This window comes from Aquarana catesbeiana, linkage group LG06 (genome assembly GCF_042186555.1).
Source record: "Aquarana catesbeiana isolate 2022-GZ linkage group LG06, ASM4218655v1, whole genome shotgun sequence".
NCBI lineage: Eukaryota > Metazoa > Chordata > Amphibia > Anura > Ranidae > Aquarana > Aquarana catesbeiana.
In genome coordinates this window covers 408,089,673-408,108,677 of record NC_133329.1, presented here as the reverse complement: position 1 = coordinate 408,108,677, position 19,005 = coordinate 408,089,673, and the positions used below count along the sequence as shown (strand labels likewise).

The 19,005-nt window shown below is 41.2% G+C and overlaps 1 protein-coding gene across 1 annotated transcript in view; it reads right to left on the bottom strand.

The window, feature by feature from the left end:
• The window catches only part of GLI2 (GLI family zinc finger 2), a 205,752-nt gene that overhangs the window by 7,817 nt on the left and 178,930 nt on the right, over positions 1-19,005 (bottom strand). Inside the window, exons 10-13 of the mRNA XM_073634468.1 lie at positions 16,899-17,048; positions 12,077-12,241; positions 6,783-7,049; positions 302-638 (exon numbers count right to left, since the gene is read on the bottom strand). Coding sequence (XP_073490569.1) covers positions 302-638; positions 6,783-7,049; positions 12,077-12,241; positions 16,899-17,048 — 919 coding nt within the window. The remainder of the gene's footprint in view (positions 1-301; positions 639-6,782; positions 7,050-12,076; positions 12,242-16,898; positions 17,049-19,005) is intronic.

Below are 19,005 nucleotides of genomic sequence, written 5' to 3'. Positions count from 1 at the left end.
ACTAGCATCTGCACTTCCAATTTGTGACATTGTGGCACTTAGATTCATTTTTTTTTAAAAAAAAAGGCCGAAGGATCAAGCCCTGCTCCCATAAAGACTTTCCACCAAGCTAGGTAACCTTTTTCTAAGATAATGAGTGCCTTTGGGGGGCATTTGATTTCGTAAATGCTATAAGTGTCTAGATGTTTTTGTGTGTTTGGGGACTGGAATATATCTTCTCTGTGTACTGACACTCCTCTGCTGCTGGGTCCTTCCGCTGACCAAGCATTTGCAGTTACGCCCTTGCGTTCCTGACACTCACCATTTCCAGATATGGCTGGAAGTTTGGTGTTCCTGGCAGGTGGAGCTGGGTTCATGAATGAACACGATTCCTTCAACGTCTTCAGTTTCTCTTTCTTGAGCTGTTCCAGTCTCTGCACCGTCGTGCCGCCTTGTCTCCTAAGCTGCAAGCCGACCATTGATGTACCGGACGTGACTGTGGAATCCACCACCGGGCTGGTGTCCTCCAAGCCAAAGAGGTCTCCCAGGCCTCCCTCTCCGTGCAGGCTCAACTCTACTCCGCTGTCAGTGTTGTTGGCGTTGCCAAGTGGAGATGGTTCACTACTGCATGACGACTGACCACCAGGGCTGGGCTGCATCTACAAGACAGAAATTGAATCAAGTTAGTGAATGTAGGAAATAACTGGATATTTAAAAACCCAAACCTAGCCAAAACTTTAGGGAGGGCTAGAACCTTTTTTTTTAGTTAATGCTGTCAGTAACTCTGTTGAGATTTCACCCCACTTCCTGTCAGGACAGGATGTGAGGAGGAATATTTCCAAGGCAGATACATTTTTAGAAGGGTGGCAAAGGGTTAGAACTTCTAACAATGTTTTTATTGCTGTTTTTACCTACCTGTCTCAGTAATAACTGCCCCTCCCCCATTTCTTGTATCCCAAAAATAAAATGGCTGAAGTTGGGCACAGAAAACCACTAGATAGAAGATACAAAGTACCTCTGGGATCCGACAAGTTACATGGTGTCCACCTCTTCAGAGTCAGGTTTGGGGACATATTTTCCTTTTTACTAAAAAAACATCCTTGATAGAATCTCAGAGAGGAGAGTGTGAGTACTTACTGTGATGCCTCGTACACACGATCGCACATTCCGACAATAAAATCCATATTTTTTTTTTCTGATAGATGTTGGCTCAAACTTGTCTTGCATATACACGGTCACACAAAGTTGGTAGGAAATTCCGAATGCCAGGAACGCGGTGACGTACAACACGTACGACGAGCCGAGAAAAATGAAGTTCAATAGCCAGTGCTGCTCTTCTGCTTGATTCCAAGCATGCGTGGAACTTTGTGCGTCGGAATTGTGTACACGCGATCGGAATTTACGCGAACGGATTTTGTTGTCGGAAAATTTGAGAACCAGATCCCAAATTTTGTGAGGCGGAAATTACGATGGAAACTGTCCGATGGAGACTAAACACGGTTGGAATTTCCAACAAAAGGTTCCCATCGAACATTTTCCGTTGGAAAATCCGACCGTGTGTACGAGGCATAAGAGATGAAGCTGAGGCCAAGTTCATGGAAGTTGTGGAGAAGGAATGTAGGATGTGGAGATTGCTATGCCAAAGTACAAAGTACCTCTTCTGGCATCCAACAAGTTACATGGTGTCCACCTCTGCAGAGTCTAGCTTGGGGAGATATTTTCCTTTTTACAAAAAAAAAACATTCTTGATAGAATTTCTGAGAGGAGAGTATGTAAGAGTATTTACTGTAGGAGATGAAGCTGAGGCCAGGTTCATGGAAGTTCTGGAGAAGGAATGTAGGATGTGGCGATTGCTATGCCAAAAAAGATACAAAGTACCTCTTCTGGCATCCAACAAGTTACATGGTGTCCACCTCTGCAGCGTCAAGCTTGGGGAGATATTTTCCTTTTACAAAAAAAAACATCCTTGATAGAATTTCTGAGAGGAGAGTATGTATGTGTATTTACTGTAGGAGATGAAGCTGAGGCCAGGTTCATGGAAGTTCTGGAGAAGGAATGTAGGATGTGGTGATTGCTATGCCAAAAAAGATACAAAGTACCTCTTCTGGCATCCAACAAGTTACATGGTGTCCACCTCTGCAGAGTCGAGTTTGGGGAGATATTTTCCTTTTTACAAAAAAACATCCTTGATAGAATCTCTGAGAGGAGAGTATGTATGAGTATTTACTGTAGGAGATGAAGCTGAGGCCAGGTTCATGGAAGTTCTGGAGATGGAATGTAGGATGCAGATATTGCTCCAATTTGGATGCTCTTGAAAACGCTAAGTGAATCTAGTTCCAATGTTTAGGGTGACCCTATGTGACTTGCTGGATCCCAGAAGATGTACGGGTACTTTGTATCTTTTTTGAGGCACAACTATTTATGGGTATAAGGAGGATGATGACATCCTCTCCTTCAGGGGCGTAACTAGAAATAGCAGGGCCCCATAGCAAAATGTTGTATGGGGATCCCCTGCAAACAGCCCCCCCCCACAGCTGCCCAATGTCAATGCAGCGTGACCTGTGCACCATACAGCGTGACCTGTGCCCAATGCAGCGTGACCTGTGCCCAATGCAGCGTGACCTGTGCCCCATACAGCGTGACCTGTGCCCCATACAGCGTGACCTGTGCCCCATACAGCGTGACCTGTGCCCCATACAGCCTGGTCTGCCTGTGCCCCATACAGCCCCACCTAAGCAGAGGAAGAGGCAAGCCACCCGGATCAGCAGAGAGCGGGATTGCCCGCTGTAATAGCTTTCATTTGAATTTCCCATCTTCCCGGGGGTCATCGTCACATAGCCCCACCTCTTGGCCCGACGCCTTTGATGATGTCACATGTCCCGCATTGGATCGGCGTTCTGTCTATCAAGGGCACCGGGCCAAAAGGTGGAGCTATGTGACGTGAGCCCCGGGAACACTGGAAGTTCTAATGAAAGCTCTTACATCGGGCAATTCAGCTCTCTGCTGATACGGACAGCTCGCCTCTTCCTTTCCTCTCTCTTCCCCTGGCTGGGAGACTGTGCCGGCGGTGCTCTTACCCTCACTGGGCCCCACTCGGCTGTGGGCCCCATAGCGCCCGCATGGGTCGCCATGGTGGTAGTTACGCCCCTGCTCTCCTTCAAGTTTAGCAATCAGAACCTGATGGAAGTCCTCTGATCAAGAGAATATGAACCATGCAATACACAGAGAAGACCAATCTCACCTTGATAAGGTCTGTCCTTTGGAAAGTGTTAGAAAGGCAAAAATACGGACATGCGGTTAGTAAAAGGAATAAAAGGAGCAACGAGTCATATTAATGAAAATTACAGACACAAAGATTGCATGCCATGAGGTCAGGGTAGGCAGCAGACAGAAGATTCTCCTTCTTAGCAAAGTGATTAGTTCCTAGAATGTCCAATGATAACTTCTGCTGAACAAATCTTTTTACTGCACATATTCACATGGACACAACTACAACAGGCTTGATGATGAGAAAATCAAATCATAATTAACACAGCTTACTACTCTGCACTGAAGACTAAGAGCTCCCCTTATTAGGATTTCCACGGGGACGACATTTCTAATCTAAAACCTTTTTCTTAAAGCGGATCTCCATTCCGGAGGAATTTTCCAGGATTCTGCATTATATTAGCTATGCAGACCTCATGAGTTTATTTATGACTGCAGAAGTCCCGGAAAGTTTGCATTCTCTTCCCAGCAGATGTGCAGAGCTTTGCATTCTGCTGTCTCGGAGGAAGTGAGAGGGTCTTTCCATGACTGATGTAAATTTGCTGAATTTCATATAGAAGGATACTTAAAGTGGATGTAAATCTCTGAAATGAAAAACGAACAAAGCATATCTCTCTATGGTGTGTACTTGCCTCAATCCAGAGCAATAAGTGTGATTTAGGTCTCTTCTCTCCTTCCTCCACTATCTGCATGAGTCACTTCTGACAGTTTATGCCGACACCAAATAATTCTGGGAGGCAGCCCTGCTCCCCCAAACCCCCCACCCCCCTCCAGCAGGCAACTGACAGCCTCAGCTGTGCATGTTTTTCTCTATGAAACTGTGTAGAGGGGAGTGTGTCCATTCCCTCCACTCAGGTCTCAGATTACACTCAGCTCTCTTCATCCAGTCTTCCTTCTGGGTTCGCGGAGGCAGTCTGAGGGGCCAAAGCCACGATGATGTCACTCTAGCGCATGTTGCGTGGGATTCGCCATTCACGGCACAGGACTCTGAAGGAACGGCGCGGTATGCCATTCCTTCAGAGCACATGCGCCAGTGACATCACCAGTTGCATCAAAAGTAAATATCTCCTAAACGGCGCATGTTTAGGAAGTATTTACTGTACCTATAGGTAAGCCTTATTAAAGGTAAAAGTCATGCATGGGAGTTTACTCCCAATTTAAAGTATACAGTAACTAAAGGCAAGCATTTATTTTAGTTTTGGATAGAATGTAGAGGGATTGCAAAGCATGTCAGGTTTTTATTGCTGTCTGTGCTACTATTAGAGAGATGCTGATTGGTGGCTACAAGCAGCACAGACAGGTCTTCTGCCTGCTGTCCAGTGTGTTTTCACAGACCGCACAGCATAGGCGTGTGCACAGGGTGTGCCAGGTGTGCCTGGGCACACCCTAATCACCCAGTTTGGCTTATATTCCCCCTGCTAAGACCCCTGATATTTCACCAAATAAAAAAATGTTCCAATTTTTGTCTTCTCTAAAAAAAAATTGTAAAAAAAATAAAATAAAAAAATAATATTGTAAAAAAATAATAAAAAATAAAATAATAGAAATGAATACTACTGACACCATCCGCTGCTCTACTGACACCGTCAGTATTTATACACACACATGCACAGGGCTCCTAATAAAAAATAAAAATAAATTATATATACACACACACACACACACACACATATATATATATATATATATATATATATATATATATATATATATAAATATAAATATAAATAATATATATATATTTATTTATATATTATAAAAAAAATAAAAAAAAAATAACATTGTAAAAAATTAATAAAAAATAAACTAATAGAAATGAAAACTACTGACACCATCCACTGCTCTGCTGACACCGTTAGTATTTATACACACATGCATGGGGCTCCTAATAAAAAAAAAAAAAAAAATATATATATATATATATATATATATATATATATATAATAAAGAAAAAAAAACTGACACCAATCTCATCCCTACTGACACCATCCAGTGCTCTACGGGCATGTGTGTTTGAGCTTTGGGATGCACACACTAATGTAATAGGCAGTGCACACCTATGCTGCACAGGCTTTAGTAGCCATTTAACATCAAAACCCATCAGGGAATTTCATTTTTACCGTCGACATCTATTTCCATATTACATTACTGTGTTCATTTAATACCATATGTAACTTTTCCGGGACACATGCTCAGAGCTGATATTCTGAGTAAATCATTTGCTATCCCAGCAAACAGATATGTTCCTATCATTATACAGGAATATATTTATGCCGAGATGAAACATAAACGGAGTGCGGGGAATGTTAATGACGAGTCAGCACTAAGCAAGGAGTTAATCTGCTGACAAATGACCCCGCCAGCACCGCTCAGTTCCGCTGCTTAATGTTTATAGAAGTTAATACCGACATTAGCGTTCCATCTCCTGGTATCTCCCTATGCACTAAACTTTACAGCATAGGAAAGTGCTCACCGTAAATACACATTTTAGGAGGCTCACATATGACGGCTTTAAAAGCTGCAGTTTGCAGAAGTGTATTTAAGTTGTCACAGTCCTGAGGATCAATATATATATATATATATATATATATATATATATATATATATATATATATATATATATATATATATATATATATAATATACATGAAGTTCGGTTCTCTTTAGAACAGGTATATCTGTGCTGTATATTGGTGACATCACTTCTTCACCAGTATAGAAATGTAGAAAGTTTAGTTCACATGTAACAATAATGTTACACATGGAGGTATCAAATTGTTACATTGTAGCTCTGTATCCTGAGCCTCTGGATTATAGACCACATACAATTTAGAGACATTAATTCAAATGTCCACCCAGATCCTCTGGTTTATAGACCGGATACATCCTATATATAGAAACCATTTATTCAACTGTCCATCCAGAGCCTCTAGTTTATAAACCAGATATATCCTAAATATAGAGCCATTTATCCAACTGTCCATCTAGAGCCTCTGGTTTATAGACCGGATACATCCTAAATATAGAACCATTTATCCAACTGTCCATCCATCCAGAGCCTCTGGTTTATAGACCAGATACATTTTAAATTTAGAAATAATTTATTCAACTGTCTATGCAGAACCTCTGGTTTATAGACCAGATACCTCCTAAATATAGAGCTATTTATCCAACTGTCCATCCGGAGCATCTGGTTTATAGACCGGATACATCCTAAATATAGAACCATTTATCCAACTGTCCATCCAGAGCCTCTGGTTTATAGACCGGATACATCCTAAATATAGAACCATTTATCCAACTGTCCATCCAGAGCCTCTGGTTTATAGACCAGATACATCCTAAATATAGGGGGGCTGCAAATGTGGCTCCTTGGGTTTATAGGCGGCAACTCCTGTCAATCTCACCCATTCAAGTCAATTAGGCCTTGCCGAGCCAAATGCTAGCCTCATGTTAGAAGAAGCATGCAGTCAATGAGGGCCGAACTAAAGGGCAGAAGTAAAGTGATAGGATATGAACAAAGCTGAGCTACGTACCATGCCGTCCTCAGTCTTGATTGTCCTGGTATGGAAGGAGTCCCCCCGGCCTCTAGGGGCGTTGTTGGTCTCTGTGTGTTCTGTGACCAGCCTATTACCACCTTCACTGTCGCCGTTCTCTCTTGGCGCTGGTTTTGGGGGGATGTCGTTACGCTGTTTCTTTGTAATGTGGGCATCAGGCCCATGGACGGTCTTCACATGCTTCCTCAGGGAACTGGGGTCCGTGTACCGCTTTGTGCATCCCGGGATCTTACAAATATATGGTTTCTAGGGGAAAAAAAAACATTTTCAATGAAAACATATCTAGAAATTATTGCAATGGAGTTAAAAACAAACTGATTTTGCTAAGAAATGTTTAATTGTAGTATAAATATGGAGAGAAAAAGGAACGGAAAAACTGCCTAGATATACAAATAGCTTAAGGTGTCAGAATTAACATTTTACACTGATAAAAATAATCAATGTCAACATTTAGAAACTGAATAAGTCAGACCAAAGAGTCCAAAATGGTTTAATATTAATGTTAATTCTCAGCATAGAACATCCAGTGCATTTTGGGGGCTCAACAAATATCCCCTCTCATCAGGGCTACAATATAGAAATGATTATAAATATTTAAAGTGAAGATGAATTCTACATAAAAATAATTAAATCAATATGAAGAATATAAATAAAAAGCAACTAAATTAATTGCAATCATAAATTCATATAATAAAACATATATTATGGCCACAGCACCCCAATTTTATTATGTGGATGTTAAATTACAATGAATTTAGTTGTTTTTCAACTATATTTATGAACGGATTTATTTTCAGCTATATATAAACAGTGTTAACTTTGGCAGCAAATTAGTCTTAGTCAAAATGGCATTTTAGTTTTAATCCCATTTTAGTCTTCTGCAGTGCCGTCACTGGGGGGGGGGGGGGGGGTTCAGAGGGGGCCCTGACCCCCCCAACATGATAATGTGCCCCCCATGCCCCCCCAATTAAAAGGACTTATGGTTTGTATTTGGGGTGGGTGACCTGTGGCCACACACATTGCTCTGGCCGCCTCTGGAATAAGTCAGGCTCTCCTGACAGCGTCCCTGTCAGCTCCTGGGAGGGATTTCTACCCCTCCCTCTACTCGCTCGCTGACACTCTGTATCTTCTGCAATTGTTTTAGTTTTAGTCGTATTCAGTCGACTAAATCTCCAGTACATTTTAGTCGACTAAAATCATTTTAGTTGACCAAAACTCATTTTGGTCGTCTAAAATTGAATGGGTGTATTTAATTTGTAATTTGTAATGCATTATTTAAGCATTTCTCTACAAAATTCCCACACTCATTATATACTGCTGGAGTAAAAAATCTAATATGTTATTATTTCTGGTATTTAGGTTTGAACACTACAGACCGGTGTTAATTTTGACGTCAAATTTAAATTTAGTTTTAGTCATACCCTTTTGACTAAAATGCCATTTTGGTTTTAGTCGTATTTTAGTCTATCGACCAAAAATGCAATTTTAGTTTTAGTTGTATTTTAGACATCTCAGTTGTTTTAGTCGTATTTTAGTCAACTAAAATAGTATTCATTTTGTCGACGGAAATGTTTTAGTCGACAAAATTATAAGTTGATAAATGTATTATTTACAGTAATTTCTGCATCTGGCCCTGAAGAAGGGGAGACCTCTGAGCCCCCAAAACCAGCTGGTTGTACTATGTTTTCCTGCCATGAATTTACATCGATATTAAAAGATTTTGGATTCTTTAATCCTTTGTCTGGCGCACTCAGACTTTTCAAAATGTAGGGCCTGCACCAAATTCAAAAATATTCACCTCGAGTTTATAGACAATTAAAATTTGGAGTCAATTAAATTGGATCTTCACCCTAAACTAGGTGTCACAATGCCCCGCCCCCTCCCTCTCTCACAATTGGATATCATTTTATTTTTTAATGTAATACAGATCATTGTACTGATCAGCAACTGGTGCAAAGGGAGATGAAACCCTCTATTTCAAAATGTGGGCACTGAGAAAACATTACCGGCTTGTTTTAATAAAAATAAACCTCAATAATTATATCAATCTAAAGAGTTTCCACTTTCATCTATTGTTTATTTTTAGAATTTAAAATGTGTCAATTTCTTTTTTACCCCGAAGGAAACTGAGCAACAAAGACATTTTGCTGTCTCGATAGACTCCGCGTGTCGCCCTCTGCATTGCTCTCCATCACGGCCCTATTACCCAACACAACCCCGAGACCAAATCTGTCCAGCGAAACAATAAAACGACATGGGGTTTTCTCGCCGACACCTGGAGGATGCTGGGAAGCCTGCGGGGCCCACGTGGAGAACATAAAAGAAGATTTAAGCTTCCTCATTGCAGGTGACTTTCATTTCCTCTCCTTAGCCCCGGCTGGACGGTTTGACTTTTATGGTCCACACCTATTTGGCAGCCGACAAAATCCCAGAACTTCCCCGGAACAAGAGGGGAGAGACGAACATCTGCTGCTGCTTTCAAGAACACAAAAAATAAAAAAAAATCACAGACAGGCGTGGAGCTGGTGTGGTTTGGCAATGCCGCAAGATAAATTGTACGACAACTGACTTTATTCTGCAAGCTTTCTGTCTGATCCGCCGAGGGTTGCAAAACCTCTAAATCAGCAGAACCGGCTAACTCAAAATCTCTGTTCTAATTCCGACCCCGAGCTGCAGCAGTTATTAATATTATCTGTCTTGTTCAATGAATTCTTGATCTGTGGCCACCAATTAATTTCAAATTTTCTCCTTCCAAATGTCAGTCTTTGTCCCATGGAACTTTGCGATGGCCAAATATTTGTGGACAACTGACCATCACACCTCAAAATCTCTGTTCTAATTCCGACCCCGAGCTGCAGCAGTTATTAATATTTTCTGTATTGTTCAATGAATTCTTGATCTGTGGCCACCAATCAAAATTCGAATTTTCTTCTTCCAAATGTAAGTCTTTGCCCCATGGAATTTTGCGATGGCCAAGCATTTGTGGACAACTGACCATCACACCTCAAAATCTCTGTTCTAATTCTGACTCCGAGCTGCAGCAGTTATTAATATTTTCTGTATTGTTCAATGAATTCTTGATCTGTGGCCACCAATCAAAATTCTAATTTTCTTCTTCCTAATGTCAGTCTTTGTCCCATGGAACTTTGCGATGGCCAAGCATTTGTGGACAACTGACCATCACACCTCAAAATCTCTGTTCTAATTCCGACTCCGAGCTACAGCAGTTATTAATATTTTCTGTCTTGTTCAATGAATTCTTGATCTGTGGCCACCAATTAAATTCAAATTTTCTTCTTCAAAATGTCAGTCTTTGTCCCATGGAACTTTGTGATGGCCAAACATTTGTGGACAACTGACCATCACACCTATATGAGCTTGTAGGACATCCCATTCCAAAACCATAGTCATTAATATGGAGTTGCCCAATTTACAGCTACGTATAACAGCCACCACTCTTCTCCAAATACAATAATGTTAAGGCGTGCCTCCACACTAAAATCTAAAACTAATTTTATAAACTAATTTTATTATTATACCCCTTCCGCAGCAAATCTGCTCTCACCATACAGACCACTTCCTTCCATACTTAACATGAAACAGTCTCTCTTTTGTACCATCTGATGCCTCCCTTGCTCTTGTACAGCCTCTGGAATAAAAAAGTCCAAAGGCCAAAAGCGCACACCTGACCATCACACCTATGGGTCTGCTGGACATCCCCTTCCAAAACCATATATAATATAGGGTTGCCCCACTTTTGCGGATAATTCAGCCTTTACTCTTCTAGAAGACTTTCCACAAGATTCAGGAGCGTGTCTGTAGGAATTTGTGCCCTTTTGTGAGGTCAGGTACTGATGTTGTATGAGAAGACCTGGCTCACAGTCGGCATTCCAATCCACCCCAAAAGGTGTTCAGTGGAGTTCAGGTCAAGGCTTTGTGAAGGCCATGTCTTCTAGATCAAACTGGTCAAACAATGCCTTTATGGAGATATTAATTGAGAAGACCTGTCTCACCATCTGCTTTCCAATTCATTACAAAGGTGCCCAGTAGGGTTGAAGTTGAGGCTTTGTGAAGGCCACATCTTCTACACCAAACTGGTCAAATAATGTCTTGATGGAGATGTTAGTTGAGAAGACCTGGCTCACAATCTGCTTTTCAATTAATCCCAAATGTGTTCAGTGCGGTTGAGGTTGGGCTTTGTAAAGGCCATTTCTTCAACACCAAACTGGTCAAATAATGTCTTGATGGAGATGTTAGGTGAGAAGACCTGGCTCACAATCTGCCAAAGGTATTCAATAGAGTTGGGGTATGGGCTTTGTGAAGGACACATCTTCTACACCAAACTGGTCAAATAATGTCTTGAAGGAGAATAAGTGAATGTCATTATCACCGAGACAGAAATGAAATTGTTGATAAAAGCTTCAACCCACTCTAATAAAAATGTGCTCTTGTTTTTATTAGTGTCCCCAACTGGGAGATTTTACTATCACGTCCTGTCCTGAAAGGAAGTTAGAGAAAATCTCCACAATGGAGCACAGACACCCAAAAAATGCTTGGAGGAAGCAGTGTAACCCTGGGATTGTTCGATTGGCATTATCTCTGCACCATTTTTTAGGGTCGACGGTCGGCTCTCTTGTAAAAGTAATCCTAGCTGTTGGATTGCTTTTACAAGCAATGGGAGGGGACATTTCCCCTCCCGTGGCTTTATTGGGAACTCCTGTGCCATCGGGAGTCCCGATGGACAAACCAGCGCTTCCGCCGGCTGATCACAGAGCCGAACAAAGACCGGATTGGCTCTGTCACATAGTATCCCGGAAGCAATGACCTTACCTCACTTTCGGCTTACCTAATCTTGGTGAGATCAAAGGGCAGTGGACGGTTCTAGGGTCTTATAGACCCCAGATCTCTCCATAAAGAGTACCTGTCCCATGCCTATTGCTGTCACAAGGGATGTTTACAGTCCTTGTGACAGGAATAAACGTGATAAATTTTTTTTTAAAGTGACGGTGTAAAAATAATAAATTTAAAAATGTATTGTGTTTTTTTTGCATTAAAATTCAATTTGTGTTGTCAAGCTTCAATCTCAGATCCATTTACTTGCATCAAAGAAAAGCTAACAGAGGTTCTGCTCTTCCTCATGCTATCCAAAGTGTAACAAAATATTTTGTCCGGAATTGGGCTTTAAAGGGAATTTTAGTGACTATGTGTTGAGAATGTTCTTCCCAAGAACAGATGATCAATGCTCTCAATGTTCTTTTCCATTAGTTCCTCACCTCATTGGAGTGGGTCCTATTCTGGTGCTTGGCACGGTCGGAGGCGTTGGAGAAGGCCTTGTTGCAGCCCTCGTGTTCACACACGTAAGGTTTCTCGCCTGTGTGGGAGCGCAAATGTGTCTTAAGGTTCTCCAGCCTGGAATAGGCCTTGTAGCAGCCTTCAAACTGTGAAAAGAATGGCAGCACAATCAGTCAAAACCCACAATGACGGTTTGAACAAATAATCTCTATTTAACAGATTTGTGCCCCCAGAAATTGACAAATAGGGCCCGTGACATGTGATATATCTAAGGTGTTCTTCCATGTTCCCTGTCATTTCCACCCCCACCCCCCATCCCCATTGTGTGACTTTGTAGGTTACTGTCCCCAAAGTTGTGTATAAATCCAAGACTGGGTGGGGGTGAGGAGTTGGATTTGGATCCTCTACCATAGAAAGGAGGTTCCTAGTAGATCCAAATGGCTAGGGTTGGGTGGTTCTCCACAAAGTTTGGCCCATCAAAATAGGGGTCATCCAAATTGAGTGGTCTATACAATTGCACCAGAAAGAGCACCAAAAATGATCCAATAGTTCAGCAATAAAGCTTCATTGCTGATTCATTGATCCAGGTCATATATGACTTATTTGCATAGTAAGCAATCAAAACCTAGTGCTTACTAACTAAACCAGTGGTCTCCAAACTGTGGTCCGTGGGTCAGATGTGACCCTTTGCTTGCCTTTATCAGGCCCTTGGGACACTATTCCTCTCATTGATACAAGGCATTATTCCTCCTAATGACACCAATAATGGGGCATTATTCCTCCTACTGACACCAATAATGGGGCATTATTCCTCCTACTGACACCAATAATGGGGCATTATTCCTCCTACTGACACCAATATTGGTCGCACTATTCCTCCCACTGACACCAACGATTGGGCACTATTCCTTCTACTGACACTGACAGGGCACTATTCCTTCCATTGACACTTATGATAGGGCACTATACCTCCCACTGATACCAACGACGTGGGCACTATTCCTCCCACTGACACCAATGATTTTTACTTCCACTGACCACCAAGCCTGAGGCAATTTCTACTCCCACTAACCAAAGTCTGCCCCCTCCTAACCTCTGAAGGATAATAAACTGGCCCTCTTTAGAAGGTTTGGAGATCCCTGACCTAAACCATTAAATTGTATTTGGGCCCTGGGGAAGGGAGAGAGATCTGTGGGTCCCCAAAATCAGTTGGCTGGTTTTTGACCCATCTGTAGTCACATACTGAGCCAATAAATCACTGTTGGGCCCTTGGATCTTTTGTTTGGCACCCTTTTTGGTACAACTCCAGATGTTCGTCGCAGTTTCCTTGATGGTCCGTTGGCTGTAGAGCAGTGAGCAGAGATAGAGAACGAGCAGTGTAGCCAAAAATTTGAAGGATCTCTGATACGGGCGCATCATGGGTAAGTGCAAAGCACATGTGACGCCTCACCTTGATCCAGAGATCATAAAAGGAGCCTAACCTGAAAGAATTAATTGCGACTTGGATGTGACTTGTTGCGCCTCTGGAAAGTCGAACCCACCGTTGCACCACTTTTGCATGTATAACAATAAGGTACGACATTCATGCAACTTTTGAGCGTTAACATTGAAGTCTATGGTTCCTTAAGTTGCATGAAAGTCCGACCAAAGTAGTGCACTAAAGTGGAAGTAAACTTCCATCTCTAAATTTTACCTGTAGGTACGTCTATAATAAGGGTGAAGATGGAAGACGACTCCAGCGAGGACATCGCATCGATGGAATGCTTTGTTTTCAGGTAGGTTTCACATAATGTGCTAGTATGCAATGCATACTAGCACGTGATGCCTTTACCTTGCAGGTAAGAAAAAACAAAACTAACAAAAAAAACCCCAAATACGTCTAGCGGTTTACAACCGCTTTAACTCCAGCGGCGCTGCCCCATTGTTTTCAATGGGCAGGGGCACTTTAGGAGCGGTGCATACACCGCTCCTACAGCGCTACAAAGATGCAGCTTTTAGGACTTTTTTGACCGTCCTGCAAGCGCACCGCACCATGTGTGGAAGCACTCGGGCTCTCACACTGGAGAGACAGGAGTGGCCTAAAGTAGATTAATTACCCTTTGATAAAGTCACGTGTTCAGTGACGCAACGCGTCAGGGAGGAGCCGGGTGTCGTCACTTCCGAACGCGGCCAAGATCGGAAGTCTCCTTGTTTGTATAGCTGTACCGGGTGTTCTTAAACTGTAAGTTACTACATTTTTTTTTAAATAAATTGCATTGGATCACTACACTATGGAGCCCCTCCCCTTCTTTATTGCATGTAAACTGCATTGGATGAGCCTGGAAATAGACCCTCTTAATCGGCATCGGTGGGGATACTTTTTGGAAATCGATCGATCTTCGAAGAGCCATCATTTTTATCCATACAAAGGCTCGACTTGACCTGTAGGGGTCTTCTTATGAGGTGAGAGGCTGGGGGCAAATGTGTGGCGCACAGCGGATGGTGGAAATATTTTGATGAAGTGGATTCCTCTGCTTTTTGCACTTTATTTTATTTTATTTTTTTTTATATGAACTGTTTATCTGGATTTCCTTGATATTAATATTGCAACTATTATCACTTTGGAGAATTTCTGCACTTTTATTTTTGAAGATTTTTTTGCACATTTGAGATGTTTTGATGTATTGCTTTTGCACATATTGATGAATTTTCCTTTGAACATTGCACTTTATCATTTAATTGTAGCCAGTACTGTCACTGGGTTGCTTCTATGAAGTTTGATCGCTGCACTGGTAGGCCGTGTACACACGATCTCGGATTTCGGCCAGCAAAAGACCGATGAGAGTTTTTGGTCGGAAAATGCGACCGTGTCTATGCCCCATCGGTCTTTTGCTGGCGGAAATTCCAGCCAGCAAATGATTGAGAGCATGCTCTCAATTTTTCGGTCAGGAAAAAGTTCCTATCCGAAAATGCGATCGTCTGTATGCAATTCATCACACGCAAAATTCCTACGCGTGCTCGGAAACATCGAACTTAGTTTTCTCGGCTCGTCGTAGTGTTGTACGTCACCGCGTTCTTGACGGTCGTAAGTTCAGCGAACTTTTGCGTGACCGTGTGTATGCAAGGCAAACTTGAGCGGAATCCCGTCGGAAAAGCCGTCATTTCTTTTTTCCGACGAGAAGTGCGATCGTGTGTACGCGGCAGTAGAGTCATCGATTGTAGCCAGTATTTTTATTGAGTGTTTATTTCTTTAGAACAATGCGTTCTTATTAAGTGTTCCTGCATAGCAAGACCACTTACTGTTATCTCACATATATATTATTATTCTTATTATTATTTAAGCCAAATTTACCACCCTAACTCCTCCCACAGCTTTTACACTACATAGTTCCCGATTGGTGTGCTATTACTTTGTGCCGAATGGTTCACGAAATATCGTAGTTTTTGCGGCAAAATTGGTCCTATAGAAATGAATGGCGAAATGTTCAAAACTAGAGTGGGAGGTGACAAAAGCTGAAACCCCATGATCAGCCAAAACATTATGACCCCCCCCCCGTGATCAGCCAAAACATTATGACCCCCCCATGATCAGCCAAAACATTATGACCTCCCCATGAAAAAAAAAAAAAAAAATCATTTTTGAAAAATAAAAAAAACATTTTTGAAAATAAAAATAATTTTTCAAAAAAAGAAAAAATCATTTTTGAAAAAAAAAAATATTTTTGAAAAAAAAAAAATCATTTTTGAAAAAAAAAATCATTTTTGAAAAAAAAAATCATTTTTGAAAAAAAAAAAATATCATTTAAAAAAAAAAAAAATCATATCTGAAAAAAAAAATCATTTTTGAAAAAAAAAAAATTTTTCAAAAAAAGAAAAAATCATTTTTGAAAAAAAAAAAAAAACATTTTTGAAAAAAAAATCATTTTTGGAAAAAAATAAATAATCATATCTGAAAAAAAAATCATTTTTGAAAAAAAAAAATCATTTTTCAAAAAAAGAAAAAATAATTTTTCAAAAAAAAAAATATTTTTGAATAAAAAAAATCATTTTTGAAAAAAAAAATCATTTTTAAAAAAAAATAAATAATCATATCTGAAAAAAAAATAATTTTTGAAAAAAAAAATCATTTTTGAAAAATAAAAAAAACATTTTTGAAAAAAAATCATTTTTTGGAAAAAAAAAATCATTTTTGAAAAAAAAAAAATATTTTTGAAAAAAAAAATCATTTTTTGAAAAAAAAAATCATTTTTGGAAAAAAAAATAATTTTTGAAAAAAAAATAAAATCATGTTTGAAAAAAAAAAATCATTTTTCTTCAGTTGTAGAGGCAAATACACTTCACACAATTTCCCCAGAAATTTTAGCTTTTCTAGTTTATTTTATTTTGGTTGAGCGCCACATTACTCCTCTCCTTATTTCATTTCCATGTGAGAACAGCTGCTCATTGGTCGGTCCTCTTTCATTTAGGGTTTGCGCATTATTTATCCCTCTTTCGTGATTAAAGTGGAACCATCTAGCTTGTGGGGGGGAGGGGGACAGGACTATAATTTCCTGAGGCCAAAGTGAATGTACCAACGTGTGAAGTCTGGTCTGCCAGGCTTTGCCCATCTCGGGCTTTTGCGGCCGCCAGGAGCCGCTCTCTCCGCTGCTAAAATGTGAGGCCCAACAAGCTGATAATATTTCCCTCAAGGGCCAATGGAGGAACGGAGAGCGGAGAGTGGTTAGTGGTGCCTTAGGGGGGGAGGGGGGGGATGTCAGCGGCTATTGATGGGAGCGATTCGCACACTTGCTGATGTCAGCAGGTTGGAGGGTCTGAGCGGCTTACTGTGCATTTATGCGGCTTTTCCCCGGTGTGACGCCTCATGTGAACCACCAGCATGTACTGCGCTTTAAACGGTTTCTGTTCCCGGGTGCAGTCCTGCCAGCGACACACAAACTCCTTCTTCTCCCCGTGGATGTGCTCATTATTGATGTGCTGCAGAGAGAGGGGGACAGAGAAAAATCCATCAGCCCAACGAATGGCCAAATCTCGTCAGATCAGCACCACATACACTAAAATAAATATAACCTAAAATATGGGAAAAAAACTGCTTTACACCCAATGCCAAAATGTGCCAATTTATACTGAAAATAAGTCAGATATACAGATAAAATAAGTCAGATATACAGATAAAATAAGTCAGATATACAGAAAATAAGTCAGATATACAGATAAAATAAGTCAGATATACAGATAAAATAAGTCAGATATACAGATAAAATAAGTCAGATATACAGAAAATAAGTCAGATATACAGATAAAATAAGTCAGATATACAGAAAATAAGTCAGATATACAGATAAAATAAGTCAGATATACAGATAAAATAAGTCAGATATACAGAAAATAAGTCAGATATACAGATAAAATAAGTCAGATATACAGAAAATAAGTCAGATATACAGATAAAATAAGTCAGATATACAGATAAAATAAGTCAGATATACAGAAAATAAGTCAGATATACAGATAAAATAAGTCAGGAATCGGGAAGATTTTATTGGACATATATAATAATAATAATACACTTCACTGCCAGAGCTATGCTGCAAATGTAACCAATCACAGAACAGAATTTCTTATGCCCTAAATTTCTCCCCTCCTGGGACAAGCCCATTGGTGGAGCCGCAGGTCCCCAGGCCAGGGTGACAGATCCCAGTCTGTGTACCGATTGGCTGAAAACAGTTACATTCATTATTACCGGCATCTGCCAGGAGCAGATAAATGCATTGGACTTGATTTTACTAAAACTGGAGAGTGCAAGCTCTTGGTGCAGCTGTGCGCGGGAGCCAATCAGCTTCTAACTTCAGCTTGTTCAATTAAGCTTTGACAAAAAAAAAAAATGGAAGTGGATTGGTTTACATTTGTAGACCGACTGCCCTCCTCCCACAAAATCAAGCGCTTGTGGTTTTGGTGAAGTACTAATACAGTGGAACCCTCGGATTGCGAGTAACGCGGTTAACGAGCGTTTCGCAATACGAGCGCTGTATTTCTAAAAATCGTAACTCGGTTTGTGAGTCTTGTCTCGCGAAACGAGCAGGATTCAGGCCAAAGTGTGTGCAGTACCGCGTTTGGCCTGAGGTGGGGGGCTGGCGCCGGAGCTGATCGCAGCCGATCGGCACCGTTCAGAAATGCATGGAAAGGCCCAAGGACATCTCGGCTGGACTCTTTCTGAGGTTTGCCGAGGTCAGCCGAGGTGTCCTTTCCGGCCGCTTCCGAGGCTCTCTGGCGCCCCCCCCACCTCTGGCCGCATGCGGTACTGCATGCCATTGAAGTCAATACGGAACAAATGATCTTCGTTTCCATTGACTTCTATGGGGAAACTCACTTTGATATGCGAGTACTTTGGATTAGGAGCATTCTCCTGGAACGGATTATGCTCGTAATCCGAGGTTCCACTGTAGTAAAAACTAATTCTATACAACACACACAAAACTTCAATTACAGTTTAACGCTGCTACCTAAATACCTCCATTCATCCAGGCAGCGCTAATTGACACCGTTTTCCTACCCGCTACCGCTCAGCTTACCCGCTCAGGTTGATCACAGAGATCCCCAATAGACGTGCTCACGTTGACTGCTGGTTGTCGCATGGCCCCCCAACGCGTTTCATCAACTGTGACATCATCTGAGGGTGTGGCCATACAACTCGACATCCCATTAAATATAAAAACCTCTCCGCAATCCATTAGCCTGCTGAATCAGCTGTGTATTTATAGAGACACCAGTAAGGGCTAATGATTCAGAGGGAATTTTTTACCCCCCCCCCCCTCCCCGATAACTTACTGGTGTTGGTGACGGTGAAAATACTCCACTGAGGATTCAATCACTGACTTGTTTCTTGGACTACAATACACCTTTGAGGTGAAGTCTGACGAACCTCTAGCGGACT